Source organism: Apium graveolens, unplaced genomic scaffold (assembly GCF_009905375.1).
Source record: "Apium graveolens cultivar Ventura unplaced genomic scaffold, ASM990537v1 ctg741, whole genome shotgun sequence".
In the NCBI taxonomy this organism is placed as follows: domain Eukaryota; kingdom Viridiplantae; phylum Streptophyta; class Magnoliopsida; order Apiales; family Apiaceae; genus Apium; species Apium graveolens.
In genome coordinates this window covers 24,458-45,114 of record NW_027420305.1, presented here as the reverse complement: position 1 = coordinate 45,114, position 20,657 = coordinate 24,458, and the positions used below count along the sequence as shown (strand labels likewise).

At 32.3% G+C, this 20,657-nt stretch overlaps 1 protein-coding gene and 1 pseudogene across 1 annotated transcript; one reads left to right on the top strand and one right to left on the bottom strand.

Moving 5' to 3' along the window:
• Positions 1-3,287: 3,287 nt before the first annotated feature.
• LOC141704105 (sorting nexin 2A-like) lies at positions 3,288-10,630 on the bottom strand (annotated as a pseudogene).
• A 2,790-nt stretch (positions 10,631-13,420) lies between these two features.
• Positions 13,421-18,294, top strand: LOC141704104 (uncharacterized). Its single transcript, XM_074507421.1, has 8 exons — positions 13,421-13,633; positions 14,413-14,484; positions 15,622-15,679; positions 16,441-16,550; positions 16,861-16,965; positions 17,407-17,540; positions 17,750-17,822; positions 18,178-18,294. The coding sequence occupies exons 1-8, from the start codon at positions 13,421-13,423 to the stop codon at positions 18,292-18,294; spliced, it is 882 nt and encodes a 293-aa protein (XP_074363522.1).
• Positions 18,295-20,657: the final 2,363 nt, after the last annotated feature.

The following is a 20,657-nucleotide window of genomic DNA, read 5'->3' as shown; positions in this document are numbered from 1 at the left end:
CCAACTAACATTTCTTTATCCTTTCAAAAAAAATACTACTTATAATAAGATTATGCATACATCATTTTTATATATATGTTTACTCTTTCATTGCTCTAAATACAATTTATCAAGCACTTATAATTTAACCTATCTAAATAAATGTTGAATAAATTTAGTACTTAAATTACAATAGACATTTTGCATCATCCAAGTGTAATAAGAGAAGCTTGAACTCCATATATAATCCATCTGTGCACATTTTTAGAATTAATTTTGTTTTGCAAATAGCAGATACCAACATGATTGTAGACAAAGAAAAAATTGATCATACTTTAATATTAAAATAATAAAAAATGATTGGATCTGAGCATGTGTTTTGCTAAAAAAATTATTTAATATATAAAAATCTTATATTGAAATTGAGATGATTAATATTACTTCCGAGTTTTTTTTAGCATAAAACAATTAATTTGAAAATTAGTCAGTCATCCATGTAAGTCATCCATGTAATTCAATTATCTAGAATATATTGGAACAACCATGTACGTCAATAACTTGTGAAATTAAAATGTAGTTATAGATGGGGACTTACATCTCCTCTTTAATGCCCAGGCTACAATTTTATATATACTATCACATTAAATCTTGAAAGAAACTCATAAACATCGTAAAAATATACACCGCATTTCTTTGTCAAAATTATCATCCTCAATGTACACAACCATATCAATAAGCAACTCAAAAACCAATGCACTTAAGAGCTAGATGGATTATTATGAGTACCTACCTGAAAGCAGCATTTCAAACCTAAAAGCTCATACTTTCTGACTTCATCATTTTTTTTAGAAAAGAACTCTACCAACCTGCGATCTAGTTATTTTCCAAAATTCTGGTGTCTCATTATCCTTGAGATGCTCGAATGGATAGCAAACCTATTTAAATTTCTCGAACCCAAAATGAAAGTCCTGCAATAAACCATAAATAATTAGAATATAAACGTATTTGTAAGGGGTTAGGGAACATAAAACATTGCCTTCTTTGTTGCAACATGTACATAATTTGGGATGTTATGCAGATCCGCTAGAAGAGAAGTGGGTAACACAACTCATTTATTCTCACTGTTATCCAAATTGAAAATCGAACCTTGTTTCATAGTGGGAGCTTTTGCAAAGCAACAAATTAATGTCAAAGTAAAAGATAATTAATTATATAAATTCTTGATTTTTTAAAGATTTGGTCATAGGGAAATGGTTGCTAACTTGTAAAAACCTATGATTAGAGTGTGAATTTAACATTACACTTTTGTTACAATTTAATCTCATAAACTAAACCGGATTAGCAAAAAAGGCTTTGTAAATAAGAGAAAGTCACATGCAATGTACACAAGTTCAAACTCTCCATTAGCAGGTAGGAAAACAAATTCATTAGCATTTTATAGCATTCAAGAATGAAAGTATTGGCCAATTCAAGTACATTCAAACAAAAGTTATACTCATTATGTTAAAAGGTTATTACTCGTATTTCTACCGTACATAAAAGATTTTCACATTATTCTATAACCTATATGTATGTACCTAAATTTTAGTCATTAGAGTAATCACTACGCCATAAGTGCACATAGGCAACCCCTACTATACAGTTGCATAAGGCCCAAATGGTGTTGCATAAGGTAATAGGCAACACCAGAGGGGGGTTGCCAATGTGGAAGTGGTCGAAGACACCAAATGCAACATTTTGTGCAACACTTGAAAGTAATGCATCAGGTGGATTTTGCAACAGTAAATCACCTATTGGCAACAACAGAAAGTGTTGCATTAGACCTGACAGGATAGTACACTTGGTCCTACGTGGCAACTGACACATCAGATGCCATGTCAGCAACAGGGGGTCCCCAGAGTCACATCAGCATTCCACGTCAGCACGCCACGTCAGCTGGGTCTCATCCTGCCACGTTAGCATGTGGGGGCCCGCAATGCAACGTCAGCAGTGGGGCCCTTTTTCCACATCATATATGGGGCCCATATTGTTTATACAACACCATTTTGATGCATATGCAGCACTATTTTCATTCAATTGCAACAGTATATACCACATTATGCAACACCATTTTTAAATTGCAACAGTATTATAATCAAATGTAATACAGTGAAAAGCAATATGCAACATCATACTATGGAATATGCAACACTAGAAAACATAAAAATTTGGGCATAATTTGTCTGTTTTTACATGATACCTGCCATAAGTGGCATCCAACAAAAACAACCATATCAGGAATCCAACAAGTTTTAAACATACAAAAAATACTAAAATACATACGCCCAATTCTAAATTTAAAACACCAAAAGTACATCAAATATTTCTTCAAATGAACAAAGATACCAAAGAACTAAGTCACTAAGAAGTTGCGCCTTGAGTGCCTTGAATGACTGTAGTACCGTTTTCCTCTTGATCACTGGAAACCGTGGTACATCTTCAAATAAAAACCTTTTAAAAATAGACCCTAAGGCCTAGAAAATGGAGCTTTAGCCTAGAAAATAAAAATGAATAGAATAAGAATAACAAGATTTGGGCCTTAAACTTAAGTAATGAAAGCAGTTTGACTTAACAGGTCAATCACTCAATATTATGGTATTGATTTGGGCCTTAAACTTTCCATTATTAATTTACTACCTATTTAACACAATGCAATTAAACCCAACCAATAAAGTCAATAATTTCATTTTTAGAATTTATTACGAGCTATGGGCTATAAATACATGCATCAAAAAATGTACTTCTGTCTAGGAACAGATTGAGCATTTGCCCCAAAAAGACGCAAAACAAATAGTGTACAAAGCGTAAAAGATTTATGATTTATCTGCCAAGAGAGACTAAAACAAAGAGCTAAATACAACCATAAAAGCAACTAGACTCAAAAGGTAATTTTTTTTGGAGTCAATATAGGCCCCGACATTTCCTTTAATCAAATTACTTGAAACAACTTGCAGCTAGACCAAAAAAAATTCATTCTAAATTTATATTTAACAAATCGATAATGTGCTATATAGTCTACATAGATATGCATAAAAAATGTACTTCCAGCCAAGGTTACAGAGAAGCATGTCCCCAAAAAGACGAGAAGCAGATGAAGTAAACTTAAAATCCAAGGTTGCTTTGAGGATCTGTGGGGCATCTTCTCCTTGATTACTTTTTCCAATATCAGTGGTGCGAGGGGAACTAAATCAACAATTTCCTTTAAAGCAGCATGCACACGACAAAGAACTTGCTCTTTTTTTGCAAGACCACGTGGCTACTGTTATAGCCTAAGGAAAGATAAAGGCGGCACAAAATTTCTTACAAGCATATCCAAGCATAGATGGAGGTATTTTCCGCTCACTGCAGCCTACAATGTAGTAAAAGCAAAACTAATCCTTGATAAGAATAAGCAATGATAATCATTATTGTATAGTGAGTAGCATTACATATCAAAGCAACAACCAACTCAACCAATACATCCATCACATCTGGACCATAGTTCCACAAGCTCATGCCACTTATCTGAAGGTAACAAACTTTCTTTAACAACCAAAAAACTAAAATCCGAAAAAAATAATGGAAAAAGAAATGAGCAAAAATATTAATGCACTATTACTTACAGAAGAAAGAAGCATTTTGTGGTGATCAGAATCTATGTAAGAAACTGCTCCAGACAGGTCTTTCAAACTTGTCTTTTAAATTATAAAACAACATTAGGTAAGCCTTTACAGAAGTAATAAGAGGACATAAAGTTTACACATTTTAGTGCATATACTTTACAAAAACACCCAACCTACCACAAGCATGGCCACTTCATCTGGTGCAAGGCGTTCAGTATGGTGCGGAATCCCGATCAACTCGTGATAACTGTCAGGTTGACCCTGAAAACTTATAAATCACTATTAACCACTATTAATCAACCATAAGATTGATCTTCAAACTGAGATTCAATGTTAAATGATTAGAATTTATAACATATAAATATCCATTATCTACTTAAATGTTTGAAACTGCAAACAAGCCTGTATGAGGATTTTCTCTCCATAGTTCTGCTTAACAGTAGACATAAACTCCTCCAAAAGCTCGGCAAATTCCTTGATGCAGGTGAATGCATACAAAATTAGTTTTTAGTTGTAGACCACAAGTAATTATATCTATAAATTACAGAAAAGAAGATAAAAAGTACCTGCCCAGTTGCCCTCTTTTGTTTGAGACCAATAATGAACTCATCATCCAGCAACTTTTGGTTATTTGTACCGACATCGATGGTAATAGGAGAGCACTGCAAATACAACACAAATATACAGTTTAGAATAAGAATTAACAATAATGTCATAGTATAGATAGGAAGCTTCATGTAACCCAGGTTGCCTTGTTATCTAATTGAATAGAACCATGAAAAATGGTTAAGGGACTGCACGGATATACTCTACGTTCCTATGTCGCTAGTAGTAACATCCATAACATACCACCACAGTCTGGTAGCCACAATCAAATAATAGACCCTAGAACTTATATTCAGTATTTCTAAATAATGATTACTGGGATTGATTTTGGTGACCCCATTGCTCATGACCGACTTCGCTTCTATTATATACTCAGTGTTGCACATTTATGCTCCTTCTGTGTTAATTACTTTGTATACTTTTGCTAAATACTTCATCCTATTATATTTTCTTGCTTGCTTCTAAAAATCTGAGGTGCTTAACTCTTCGTTGCTTATTATGCTACATACTAAGCAATAAGTCTGAGTGACTATGTACTGCTAACTATATTTTGTTTGGTAAAAAATTAAGTCCTCATTTATAAGAATATCAAGATCCAATTCAACAGAATGAATAATTATTTTATCTTTAATTTGTCAGCATAACTCAAGCAAGGGCAAAGCTTATGCACATTTACTTTATAAAGCAATTGAAGAAATAGTTCTAATATCCACTTAAGGACACACACAATTAACTATTTTTCTTAGTGCAAGACCCTCCTATTGTATTCAGTTTTTCATAATGATTGTTATTGGATGAATAAAAAACTACTTAAAGAATATATTATCTCAGCTCAAAAACTAGTTAAAGAATTTATGGATAACTGGTGTCACTAAAATTTCTGAAGTGTTCGGGTAATACATGCACTAGAAGGAAGAACATGTTACCTTGATCCATTCATATTCTCTGACTGCACAGGTTTTAGCTTCCTCTGTTACTCTTACAGTTCTTTCAACTCATCTATTTTGCGAATTCTAGACCTGTCACCACAAAAAATCTTTGATGAAGCAGCTTCAAGCTTTTCAATCCTTACATTCAAGGAGGCCAGTTCGGATAAAAGAGTTTGCACCGTCAACAAAGCATTCGTGCGGTCAGAAAATGCATTGTTGATTGCCAACATCACCCCAAGATAGTCATGAAGCTTATCCTACATTATAAGAATAGAGCATCTGTAAATATCTAGCACTTCGAGGGGAACAAGATGCTTGAAAAGATAAAGGATCATGATTAAAGTTAGCAATTCAAGTCTGGTAAAGTACAACAATCCACTAACTTACCAAATGCTTGACAGTTTGTGCATTCAACTCCCGATAGAGTCTGCTAGCTTTGACAGCAGCAGTAGCTGAAAGAGATATGTCCTAAGTCCAATCATGTATGAGGATTTAGGAATAACTTTTATGTAATCTGTTTTGATTTCATTGATATTAATAAAAGGCTTGTTTTGTTTTTATTACGGGCTCTATCTATTTAAATGTTTAAATAAGATATACCACAGTTTAGAGTAAAGCTTTTTATGGATTGTGATGAGATCATAATAATGAGACCTAAAAGATGATAACTCTAAACTTGAATAGTTCCTGGTCGTAGAATTACTAACTGGTAATTAATAATCCGCAAAGATGCGGTACATACTATGCTTACTTCATTATGAAGGATGTCTGTTCTCATAGACATTTGTTGGTGACACTATAGCTAGTATGTAGGTGCTTATTATAGAATAATTTCACTGAACATGACTCACACAGCTGAACAACTGATGGAGTTCACTCACGTGTCAGCAGTTGTTCACATAGTGATAGTTGTACAAGTATCCTTAGACTTGAGGTCATTATAGTCATCTTGTGTACACTAAACTATGCTTCGGTTTAGTTCTTAGTCTCAATTATAAGGGCTCTACTGGGTATAGGAATTTGTACACGAAGATAGTGTATGATCAATAAAGGATCTACCCCTTCCAATGTAGGAAGAGAATGTTCAATGCTGATCCACTTATGTTAGTTCAGGAATCTCTGGCCAGAGTGAATGAAATTAGAAAGGAGTTTCTAATTTACATTAAATAGAACTAAGCATAGTGAATGGGAAAGCAAGTGATTAAATAAGATAGGCTTGACACAAGTTTCATGCCTTGTATTTAATCATGATATTGCAGGGTAGAAGGAATTAATTGTACGGTAATTACTCACTGAATAGGTTCTTGGTATTCTAAGCAGTGAATTCGTATTATCCAGATAGTCGCGATATGCTGAGAAGTATCCCTCACGATGTAGAATAAATATGATTAATTTATTAATCATATTTAATGAATTAGAGAATTTATATAAATAATGATAAAATAGTTTTACTATTATTTATTTCTACTAACCGCTTAATATTGAACCTATAGGGTCACACCATAAAAGAGAATGATTTAATGGTGGAGGAATTAATTAATAATGGTTGATAATTATTTACTTATGAAATAAATAATTAATTGGAAAATTTAATAATTGATTAAATGAGATTTAATTGATTATAAATTAATTAAGAAAAGATTCTTAATATTATTAATTAATAATTTAATTTTTGGAAATTAAATCAAGTGAGAGAATTATTTCTAAAGAATTTAGAAAAAGGATTAATAATTAAAAGGTGTTTTAATTATTAGTGAGAATACTAAAGGGTTAATAATAATAATATTTTATGGAAAAAATTTCAGCTGAAAATTTTGCCTATAAATATACTATTATAAACCCTATTTTTGCCTTAACCAAAAAGATTCACAAAACCCTAATTCTCTCCATCTCCTCCTCCTTCATTACATCGTTTTCTTGGTGGATACCGGTGGAGTGCTTCACACTTGAGGAGCAGCTGCTAAGCATCTCCGTTCATCTTTCTTGGATCGCTATTAAAGACCTCCATCTTTCCATTAACGTAAAGCTTCTTAAGGTAAACATACTGAACTACGAATTAAATATAATTTTTTCACATGGATCCTGCGGAGGGTTTCGGTTCTTTTTAAGATTAAATTTACGTTTTCGCTGCGTTTATGTGCTAAAAACCCTTCAGTAGCCACATTTTTCATGTCTGCAGATCTCACCCTTTGAGAGTTGAACATTGCCTCATCCGCCTCAAACTTCGTTAGCTTGACAAAAGCCAACCCCAGTTGCCCCATCGTCTCCCCAATTTCTTGTTGAGCTTTAATTTCATGTCAATAGCATACTTCCCATTTCATTATACATATTATTAGTACCTAAATCAACTACATGACAGTAATAAATATTATAAATTTACATATAACACCGAGGCAAATATCGATATTTCCTTTATTGTATGGAGCTAGGAAATTGATTAACATACATTTAAGCTCAATCAAGTCTGAGATGTCGCAACTCAAAATGGTCTCGCTAGATCAGCATTATCAGACAAATATCAATACATATTTGAATCGAGAAATTTATAATTTACATCAAAAGAGTTCAATAGACCTGCTGAGAAGCATTACCAATCTGATTCTCGAAATCCTGCAACTTACCCTTCCTCTCAAAAAATTCCTTATCTTCCTCCACAACCGGTGGCTTAACCGCACCCCAATCATTCGTAACCGACTGCTTCAACTCCTTAAAAATCCTCAACAAATCCCTCCCTCCTTTCGCAGGGAACGCAACCTCATTCACATCCAATGCACTCCCTTGCAAACTCTCCCTCCCAAACAACTGCCAAGGCAACTTCACCGCCCCATCCAACATTCTCGACGCCACATCCGTGGTCCTCACCAACGGCAACTTCCCATTCGACACGTCTTGCTCCTTCTGAGGATCTGAAACCGTGATTCGCACATACTTCGCTCCGGAATGTGAAGTCGAAGTTGTGAACAAATCATGACCGTTGACTTCACTTCCTCTGTTGCTATCTTCTCCATCGAACGATCGAAATATTGCTTCAGCATACGAAGGCGGTTCGAGAAACGTGTTGTACGGATTAGGTTGTTGATTTCTCGATTGTTTCTACACATCTCGGATCGAGATGTGTTGGAGAATATAATAAGAAGGTGAGCGGAGGAGAGGATGGTGGAGGTGAGAAGGGGTGTGAAGATCTGAGTGAAGAGAGGGGTTGAAAGACGAGGCGGCCACTGCTAATGATTTATGTTTGTTAGGGTTTTATATAAAAATGATAAATTTTTAGGGCTTGTCTGTTAACGGGCTGGGCCTTGACTTAATTAAGTCTTTACAATCATAATTTCTTAATTATTTTGATAAATATCTTGTTGCTTTTCTGTAAATTATTTTAATATTATTTTAATTTTCGAGTATCAGCTCAGATTTAGAGAGAAAGAGTGAATTTTTGTTAAGGGGAAATAGCCGCCCAATTTTTTGGCCTGGGAAAGTGTGCAGATCTGTGTCTCAACATCATTTAATTATTTTTTTAGTTTTTTATTAAATATTTACAATTTTAAATATTATAAGAAAATTGTATAACTAATGTAAAATATATGTCAAAATAACACGACAATGATAAAATTAATCGGAACAATTATTTGTATAATTGAATTGTCGAACAAGAATTTTAAAAAAAAATAGAAATCATTCGGGACAAGAATCTACATGGAACCCGTGTTGACCGTAATTTGACTATTATAAAAACACATGATATAAAATCTAATTTTTTTTAAAAAATTTACACAATTTAAAAATTGGGAGGTAATATCATCCGTACGGTTGGATCATTGAACAAGAATTTTAAAAAAATAGAATCACCACTCGGGACAAGAATTGGTTATAGGAACTCGTGTTGACCGTAATTTGACTATTATAAAAACACACGCTATAAAATCTAAATTTTAAAAAAAAAATTACACATTTTTAAAATAAGTAGGTATCATCATCCATACGGTTGGATCGTTGAACAAGAATTTTAAAAAAAATAGAATAATCACTCGGGACAATACTAGGTAACAGCAACCCGTGTTGACCGTAATTTGACTATTAAAAAATCACGTGATATAAAATCTAAATTTAAAAAAAAAAATTAAACATCTCTAAAATTAGAAGGTAACATCATCTGTACAGTTGGATCATTGAACAAGAATTTCAAGAAAATAGAATCACCACTCGGGACAAGTCTTGGTTATAGAAACCCGTGTTGACCGTAATTTGACTATTATAAAAACATACAATATAAAATTTAATTTTTTTAAAAAACATTTAGACATCTCTAAAATTAGTAGGTATCATCATCCGTACAGTTGGATCGTTGAACAAAACTTTTAAAAAAATAGAATCACCACCGGGAACAAGACTACGTAATGTGAACCCGTGTGCACCGGGGTTTGACTATTAAAAAAGCATGTGATATAAAAATTTTTTTTTTTAAAAAAAATTACACATATCTAAAACTAGTAGGAAACAAAATTTGTACGGTTGGATCAATTAAAAATTATTTTAAAAAAATTATAACATGAATATAACAAATAAATTTTAAAAATAGTACAATAACTAACGCAACACTAAATAACCTACTGCAACACCAGAAAGCAAATGCAACGCCTGAAGTGCCACATCAGCAAGTGGGCCCCACTGTGTGCCACGTCAACATGCCACGTCAGCATTTTGGGCCCCCATGTGGGTCCCACTAATCCCATGTCAGCATGCTGACGTGGCATGCCACTTCAGCATTCCACGTCACCAATGGGCCCCATATGTGGGGCCCAAAATGCTGACGTGGCATGACACGTCAACATGCCACGTTAGCACCCGTGGGTCCCTAGCACGCCACCTCAGATTTATTTTCCACATCAGCATTTATTAAATAAAAAAAATATCTAATGCAACGCTATGACCTCTACTGTTGCATGCTGCGCAACACTAACAGTTATTAGCAATGGTAGCTTCAATGTAATGAAACGCTTTCACCACTGTGTTGCAATAAACTGAAAATTTTATAGATAATGCAACGCTTTTTGTGCACTTATGGCGTAGTGAATGTTCATGACCGATAAGATGATGATGCCTAAAACTTTTTTACCTATGGGAGGATTAGCTAAGAATGCGATCGCTATCCAACCTGAAGCTTGATAAATAGACCCTACTTTAATAATCACTTTGTACTTTACATATTTTGTAACTCTGATCCAAGATATAAATCAATTACCTTGTTCCTAGCGTGCAAAAGACTTAGAAAAGCTCATCTTAGTTAAAATTATGTACATGCCTTCAGGAGAACATATTGTAAAGGCTAAAATCTAAATTCTATGAAAAGAGAAGATGAAAGGAGAAAAATACGACAAATATAAAAGTAATAGGAAGAAATAAAGGGAGAAAATCATTAATCCTTGAGATGGATGGCATGAGAGATATGTTCACCTCCACTTGAAACTCAAAAAAGCTCATCGTTCATTAATGTTGTAGATCTATGAGAGCACACCTTACACAAGAGATAGCAATCCAAAAAAATTAAAGATTATGATACGATAATTGGTGGAATAATATCAAAAATTGCACATGAACTACAACTTTAAGTCTCTCGTTCATTAATGTTTATAACGGGTTTTCAAAAAGTAAAAAAGGCACTGAAGTGGAATATCGATGACAGATCTTTCCCCGTTATGCAAGCACTTTAAATACCTGTTAATAAACCAGGTAAAATTGAATTCCTGAAGAAAAAATAGTTACTGAAACTTCAAGAACAAATATGGACAAATAATAAAATTATCAACATTGTTCTAGAACACAATTAAGGGATGTCAATGAGGCTGAAAAGAAATAGTTATTTCAGCAAGATTATCAAGTTGTCTTAGACTCTGTTTCTTTTAAAGCTAAGGCATTTACTCACCATGTTCCAGCTTATCAAGTTCTAGCTGAACAGGACAATGTGGCTTCTGAGAGAATTCTCAACTTCGTGCACACAACTGCTTCTATGCAAAGGGCCAAGGATGCAATCACTACCATGCCCTTCACAGCTGGTGATGAATTTGACTATCCAGCTCAGCTGGTGGTTCGGAGGAGTTTGGGGATGAAGATGATGATGAAGAAGATTTCATGCACACAGGGGGAGAAGCAGGCCATAGCTCAAGTACAAACACTCCATCTTCGATGTTTAGCAAAGACTGTGATGAGCACCATTTCAAATCAACTCTCTTTCACATCATTCAACAAACTCAGACAGCTCTTCAAGCCACTACAAATTCCAACACCAAGAGACTTCTAAATTTACTTTATTTTCTTCTATTTTCGTTAGTAATTTACTGAAATGTCCCTACTTCCGTTAAATTTAACGGTTATCTTGAATGGAAAGTCATTAACGGGGTGCAAATAGAAGAGAAACTAATTTTATGGGGTGCAAGTTGACAGAGAAAATAATGTAGACTGAAATCGCAAAAATAAAAATAAAAGTGGATTACGAACTGTCAATTACTAAAATAAAAAGAACTTATTATTGAATAACACACAAGTCAAAGATTTTTAAAATTGAAATCCAAATTAAATATGTCGATTCATTTATATCAATATATTTGATTTTAACAGCTTGCTTTAAAATATTATAATCCATGATTTTAAAGCGAATTGGTAGCGGTTAAAATTTTCGTGAGACTGGGCTGTTGAGTTCTCGTTAATTTTAGGTCTTGTGACCACATGGGTTTTTTAGTCTGGGTTTTACCATCTATCACTAGATCTATATTAGCAAACAAATTAAAAAAAGTGCATTTCAAAAGCAAAAAAAAATTAAAAAATAACATTGACGAGTACCCCCGTCCTACCCAATTATTTACATCGGGTTTGAGTATAAAGGTTAAAAAAATTGTAAATTAATGATAAAAAGTAATATTCTAAAATTCTCGATTAGACCCATCAATCCACCATTAATCCTATACAAAGTACTACACTAATTGATTTTTGAAATATTTGAATAGAATCCTCACATAATGTGTTGGATTCATCAAATTTTGATTGGAAACTCTGGTTCGAATCTGCGAATTTATTAAACATGTTAGTATAGTTCAAAATTTATATCCGTTAAACCTAATTTTTTTACATTGTTTCCAAAATTATTGTAACTATTGATAGCTGAAATTAACTGGAATAAATTTATCTTTTTCATAAATTTAAAGCAAAATAATAGATTCCATTTATGTCATGAAATACAATCAAAATGTCATTGAAATCGCACTTTTATGTATTTTGAAAAATTAACGTAAATATTATCATTAACGATTTTACTTCCATAGGTGATTAAGAAAATTATAATTTATTAATTACTTTGTTTGAATAAATAATAATTACTACAATTTTTAAATTATTTCCATATATTAGTATTACTTGGAGATCTTGAATTAGAAATTCTCATTAAAATCTGCAAATTTTTAAAACAACATATCATTTAGGTTTCAAATTTTAAAAAAAACTTCATTTTTTAAATATTTATACCATGTATAAACTTTATAGCCGTTTCTAAAGTTATTAATTGATTGTTACAAGTTGGTTGGAAAAAATTTGATTTTAACGTTAAATTAACTGCAAAATACTGGAGTTTATTTAAGTCACGAGTACGATCAAATATCATTATGTATCTTGAAATATATGTCTGTTGAAATTACATTATTATCATCATGTACGATTTAACTTATATAAGTTATTTAAAAAATCATATTTTCCAATTATTGTTTATTAATTACGTGATGGTACAAACAACAATTGGTATAAATTTATACATGTATAAGATTGCTCATAGATTTTAAAATTTTTGTGCAACCTTATTTATATAGCATAACAAATTTTTTTTCCCAAACTACCCCAAATTATTTGATGCAAAACATGAAAAATCTTACAAATATTTAATCACAAATTTACAGGTAAAAGGTAAGAATGAGGTATGTAAAGTGTGGGTTTACGTCCAATACCATGAACCGCTAACGTCCCCTAGAAATTGTTTTTCCTGTGACCACGTGTAATAAAACAATTGGTCAGTTTCCAAATAACTGCAAAAAGGATACGTCCAGCACCCAATCCTAGGTACACAGCAGTGACTCTAGCAAAATGAAAAATCTTATAAATACCTAAAAAATATTCATTCCTACAGCCTCCAATATTTTGCCGCATCTTTAGTTCAGTGTTCTTTTCCTACACAACATAACAGCAGCAGCCATCTTGTTCAGTTCATATCTAGGGTTTTTGTCTGAAACAATGTTGAATCTCCCTGACTCTCTTTATCCTGATCCGATACAAGGTGACAACACTGTTATGTCGAATGATGGTGCACCTGCTAACAACAATGGTCCCTGTGATGGTGCTAGCAAAGCTATTGATTGGCCTTCTGCTAGTGTAGAGGACTTGGTTGTGTTGCTTCGAGAACCTGAGCATCGCGAAAAGGCCATTTCATCTCTTACTCAGATTAAGGTCCATCATTTTTCTTCATTTATGAAGATTTTTGTTTGTTTTATGTACATTTTTGTTTGTTTGTGTATGTTGTTAGGTGGAAATAAATTGATCTGTAATTGTAAATTCATAAATGATGTTTTTAATACATGATTGGATGCATTTTTTGTGTTTAAGCTTATTTAACGTGGCTGGTTAGAAATGATTGATGATTAATTATGATTAGAGTTATCTTTTATATTTGTGTGTCTTGATTAGAAGTAATTGACAATAGATCTGAGTTTTTAAAGAGTTTAAATTATGCATTCATATGTTGAAATACAAGTTAAATTGTGGCCTTGTCATGATTTTATGATGTCTATGCTGGTCATTTCATTTTCATAAAGTCTGGTTTAATCGACCAGGGATTATGTAAACCAGATATACTCATTCGTTTGATTTCATTCTTTATGTGGTTCATACACAAACATAGATCGATATTTATTTGTAATCAGTCTGATTTATGAAAGTATGTCTTCAGTCGGAATGTGCAAATATATATCATTGTATACACTAAATATCACTTTTACGTGGATTCTTTCGATATTTTGCAGTTTTACATTTTATTTAGAACAATAAGTATGTGCAGAGAAATGATGATCTTGACTCACCTAAATGCCTGTATAGTATCATTTAAGTTTGCTTGTTAGAAGTTTAAAGTGCAGTCCAGCCTGCAGAGTCAAATTATTTACACTCTATGTTCTAATGTCTATTGGGTGATATAGTATATTTCATTTCTAACATGTGATTTATCAATACAGAAACATGGAAGAATTCAAGATTTGGCCCTCCACATTTGGCGGTCAATCAGTACCGTTTTCTTACTCCTATCGGTATGCACAATGACTTGGGTCTACCAAATGCTTTGCATTGATCAAACTAAATGTATTTGTTTTAATAGCTTGCTTAAGTTTATATCATGTGGTGAATTCTTTTTATTAACTTCTAATTTTGGTTAACATTAATAATAAAAGTTCCCTATTTTGATTTGAGTTTCTTCCTCAGATCTTAATACTGAAGTGGACTACTAAACCAAAATGGCAGTATCTAGGTTACATTGTTATATTTGATCTTCTCAAGTCCGGAGTCCCCCAGTTATATAGTATTTAATCAATATTTCGTGATTAATAATCCTTATTCTTTCTTGTCTTTTGAAATGATTATACTTGTTTGTGAATCCCTTGATCCTTGTGTCGGATACTATGACATGCACATCCCCTCATCGGAGAGGGGATTGATCCTGAATCCTAATTTTGATTCTTTCCCCACAATTTGTAATCAAAATTTCTGTTAAGCGTCTACTTTCCTAAAATTAAGTATCAGTTTTTGTTAGTAAATACAAACGTATTATGCTAGTGTTCATTTTTGCATAAATTAAAATATTTTACCTGTATTTTGTGTTTTAGATCAATAAATTATGCATTTGATTAAATTTGCTTATAGTTTGTGGTTTTTTTAAGAAGATTGAATATATGTAACATGAAATCTAGAGAAAATCTATATTTCTATATGTCGTGTCCCCCGCACCCGAATTTCCATATTATTATTTTTATTTATTAGATTTTTGTCCACGCACCCCAGCACTTCTGCACCCGTATCCTTGTTTGTCAGTTGCCGAAGAAATCTTTCATTGAACTAATGAGAAGATTTGCGGAGATCTCAAATACTTTGGAAATTTGAAATTTTGAAACCCAAAAATCTGGAAAATAGGCATTGTAAGGAAGTTCTGCAACTTTTATGTCACACGTCTTAGAGAAGTCCTACCCTTAAGATCAAGTTGCATCACATCTGAATCAGAACTTGATACAATTTATGAAATCCGCACATGATGGTCATTGGAATCATTTAAATGATTTACTACTTTGTTTGACAAGCTCAGCTTTGTGGTTTATATTGGCTATTCTATCTATTCAAATGAGAATGTTGTGTTTTACAGTTGGTGATTAATGGAATTATCTTCTTTATTGCAGGAAGTATTATCTATATACAAGTCATTAACACCTGAGAAACTTAATATGAAAGATTCAAGTAAAGTTTGTGATGTACTTGTTTTGTTTGAGGTCATTTCCGCTCCTTTAATTTCCTTTTCTAGTGGTATTAACTTTGTAATGTATTTGCTTTATATGTTCGATTTCCTAATTTTCAAACCTTTTTCTTATCAAATTTATTTTTACTTATCAAATTTATTATCTATATACATCAAATTTATTTTTACTTATGCAGGAGCCATAGCTGGTACTCTATGTACTTAAAAATTATGTATGCAACTCTAATATCAAAGTGTAGTTTCTATTGAATGCAGTGCTTTGCCACTCACCCTCAAACGAAGATGCAGTTCCTTAATGGTATTTTTCTGCACTTTCTGAAAGCTATGTGACTTGTTTCTGTTAATGTATTCAGTATTTATATTAGTCTTCTTCAACATAGTTGGATGTATCCACAGTTATAAGCTAATTTTATTCTATAACTTTTGCTGATTTCTTGATGTCTGATATTGCTACTTAAAGACCACACAAGATATTGTCGAACTTGACGTGTTTTGATATATAAATGCATTCACTTTTTATTTCAAGCTGGTATCATTTGTTTATGTGAACACCAAAGAAACAGGACACTGAGGTGAAATCAAGGATTCAGTTGAAGTTACAAGTTTGTTACATATATTCTGGGATGAGGATTTTGCATAACTTATTCAAATATTGTTATTAACTGATTTTAATAGGATAATTAAGGAGCTAGATAAGGTTAATCGTAGACAGACTTGTATTAACTTACTTCTGTCCTTGCAGTTCAGATACATTGTTACTTGTACCCTTTCTTGGAGACTGAAGAAACGAGCAAGCCATTCCAGTACCTAAGGCTAATGAGCTTGGGGGTCATTGGTGGTCTTCTGAAGGAGGTACAATTCCACTCTAAATCAATACATGATACCTTCAATTTTTTATACTTTTAGCCATTTGAATTATTAAAACAGCTAAGCACCAGTAACCTTGCATGGAAGTATTTTCTCATTGCTAGTTGCTACCCGCCCTTTCAAGTTTCAGCTCTGAATTGAATGCAATGTTGAGATGAATTAGCTTAATCAGAACAATAGTTGAAGAAAATGTCCATTATTTCTTACCAGATTGCATATCAATTTGCTTTAATATGATCTGATATGCCTATAAGGTTCTACTCCAAATATCATCCGAATCTTCTCTACTATGCAGGTAGGCGACCCTTCGACAAAGGTTGCTGTTCACTGTTTGCTTGAATCAGGACTCTTCCCTTTGTGTCTAAAATCCATAGAATATGGAAACGAACTTTCACAATCAGTAAGTGTCCATTAAAATTTGAACTCAACATTCTTTCGCTTCCAAGCATTTTTTACTGCAATATATCACCTTACATGTAATGTAAGACAGTACAGAGTATGTAATCTGGTTACTAAAAATTTCAAATTAATCTCCCTTTCTAGTGTTTCTGCTAGGTGTTTATTGAAAAAGGGATTTTTAGTTAATACTCCATGTTTCGTATTAATACATATCAAGTCGACTTGATGAACATCTAATATTTTGGTGTTGATGAACATTCTTACCCAGCCATATATAAATCATAAGGTTTATATTGCATGGCATAGACTTGATCGTCCTAGTAAGAACCTGAGCAAATAATTCTGAAACAATTCCGGTACACCATCAAAATATAAATAGATCGACACCCATAGTTAATTGGCTCTTTAAACTCACTCTGAACACTTGTATATGGCTATACAGACTGCATCTTGGATAATGTCAAGAATAATGATGAAGGTTTTTAATGACGTAATTGAAAAGATGCAGGATGAACCGTCTACTACAGTTTTGAAGAATATTATTCAATGTTATGTCATACTGTCCGATGATCCAAGGTTAGCCAGCAACCTTTGTAAGCATATCTTCCAAGCTGTTGTGTGTTTCTATTCTTATATCGTTCCTATAGTTATTGTATTATTGATTAAGAACTTGTGTAAAAAATGTCTCTGACCAAGCACCGGATAGCTTGAGAGTGGTTTTATGTCCCTTGGGGCGGTCTGGTTGTTGTACTTAACAAACATAATTTGATGTGATTCGAATGCAGCAGGGGTTGTCTCCTCTTGAGAAGCTTCATTCCGCCAATACTGACGACTGCCCCATATATTGAAGCCCTTCGTGTAAGTCCATCCAGATGATCTCTTATATACATGTAAAAATGTGGACTCTATTCTGGCACAAAACAGCAAATTTCCCTACCAAAATCCAAGTTTATAAAAAAAAAGGTATCTATATTACGCATAAATACTGGAGGCACACAGTATTTGCAATTGTGTATGCCTCAGCAACTTCTATGGGCATCTCTAGTTGCACAACAAAACCGACATCAATACTTCTAGATACACGACTCCTCGTTTTGAATATTACATAATTTTTTACATGAGTTTTTGTCGCGAGGACAGAGTCACAAGTACACACACTAATGTATCTTAAATGTTCTTATCTAATATCTAATTTTCTACACATATTATGCAGGCACGCCCTATAACCTTAAAAAATTTACAAGATTTGTTTCAAAAGCTATCGATGGGATGCGGGCCAAATGCAGAAGCGGTTGGTGATGTTGCAGGTTCCTCACATCTTGATCGCTAGCTGATATTTCCTAGCTCTTTCCTTTCGTTATACAAAGGAAATTAAGAATTCTCTCATAGATCTCAGAAACCTTTTAATTTTAGCTATGATGTTAACAATATTTTTTGTAGAACAATTATATCTCCAAGTTGCAAAATAATACATGATAAACAATCATAAAATGCCCTATCCAGATTCATGTGGTTAGCTGATGATATTTTGGTATATAGTTTTCTCCTTTTACGCATTTTTTTATTTTCTTTACTCATCTTCTTGAATTACAGGCATGAACTCATTGAGTGTCACTATTGATCAACGCTCTCTCTGAACTCTGATGATTGAGATCATGAAAAAATATTGTTATGTTCAAAGATTAAAAAGATTAGATATAGTACATAAAATATTATTATCATTAATAAATTTCTTTATGATTTATAAACAATATGTTGAGATTTTCTAAACTAAAACCATCTATTGAGGACTTGAGATGTCAAGAAACAAAAATTCGTTTATTTGCATCAAACTTTCGGTCTCAAGCATGTAAAATAGCAGTTACATTTGAGACATCAAGACCTGTGCATCTTTTCCTACCTATCTCTGTCTTCTATTTTTCCAGTTTGCGCAAATACACTAGAATCTTCATTCACATATTGCTGTGTGCGCATCATCAACCTTATAAAAACAAAATTGGCGGCTAACGAGTAGATGGGAAGAAAAATCTCTAGTTTAAATTGTGCAATTTGTTGATATGAACTTCAAGTTTCTACAACTGGAAGCTAAAAAGAAAGACATTGAGCTGTTGATTGTTTATTATGCAGCAGGCTCTGCATAAAATTTTAACTGTGATCATACATACCCGTACAATTGTCTATATGCTCGAAGAAACTATCTGTGTGCTTGGTACTAGACTGAAAACATTGAAAATTGAAGTTAAAATGGCATATATAACAACCAAAAAAATTGCATATTAAAGTGTTATAATGCTAAAAATTGCTGCATAAAGTTATTTAATGTATGACATATGTATAATATATTTTACATTATGTTAACATACAGTACATAGGGCAAGAAAGTTTTTACAGAGCTGGTAGACAACTGTATAGCCAACAGTTTAAAAATAACGTAGTTTAGGCATCGGAGTTATCACAGAAATAAATACCGGAGCAACAAAAAGTCAAATACATATAACTGAAGTTGACTCAAATAAATGTGAGGAAATAGAACCTCAAATAATAACTGAACCAAATAGTTCGAGAGAAACAATAATAACAAAAGGTATAAAATTAAGATTAAAAATTTTAGACTTAGAATATAATATAAGCCTAGGAGTAATAGAAAATGACGTTAGTTATCAACTATTATTAGGAATGGATTTCTTAAATGAAATAAAATATAATATAACCAATGAAGGAATAGAAATAAATGATCAGAATAAATTAAGATTTATAGAGAGAATATGAACCCTGAAAAGGAAATAAATGAGAAGAAAGATGAAATAGAAACTATTAATAGGATAATAAGAGAAACATTAATTATGTCTCAAGAAAAAGAATTACAATACTTAAAAGAAAAAGAAAAACTAGAGGAAGAAGTAAAAGAATTAGAGAAAATAAAAGGTAAGAAACGAAAAATATGGATAATTAAAGGAGAATGGAGAAAACGAGTATATAAATATGAATAATACTGAAAACCAAATAAAAGATATTTGGAACGAAATATTTATAAAGGAAAGTTTAAACGCTATATTAAAAAAGATGGAAGAAAATCAAGAAATTAGTAGAAAGATAATTAAGGAAGAAATAACAGCGTTATGGAATATATCAGAAATCCCAATCTTTAAACAAATATTAGATAAGTTAACTATTATACAAAATAGTTTAGAACAAAATAAAGAAAAGAAAATAATTAAAGACGAAAGAGAAGAACCAGAACTAGTACCAGTAATAGGAAGAACTAAAGAACCTATATTAATGGATATAAGCAAATCAAAACCGAAAATAACTATAGGGGTTAAAAGAACAATAAATGGTTTAGGAGAGCTTCATAAATCAGGAAAATTCTAGGAAAATGTCTATAACAAACATAGTGCTATAACATTTCTTAAAAAACATGGAAAAGAGTTACTGGAAAAAGAAAGACAAAAATATGAACCTATAAAACAAGAAATAAGAGAAGATGAACTAAAAGAATTAAGAAAAGAAAATGCTAAATTAAAAACTAAAACTAATATAGAATGGTTAAATAAATATAAATTTTATAAAAAAAGATATAAAACCCAAAAGAAAGAATTAAAAGAAACAAAGTTAGAAGTAATAAATGTATTAAAAGAAATAGATAATTTAAAAAATGAGATTAATCAATTAAAAATAGAATTAAAAGAAAAG

Coding starts and splice junctions, on each gene's coding strand:
- LOC141704104 (XM_074507421.1), top strand. CDS start 13,421: ATGTTGAATCTCCCTGACTCTCTTTATCCTGATCCGATACAAGGTGAC. Junction 14,485..15,621: donor CCGTTTTCTTACTCCTATCG/GTATGCACAATG, acceptor TCTTTATTGCAG/GAAGTATTATCTATATACAA. Junction 17,541..17,749: donor ATACTGTCCGATGATCCAAG/GTTAGCCAGCAA, acceptor ATTCGAATGCAG/CAGGGGTTGTCTCCTCTTGA.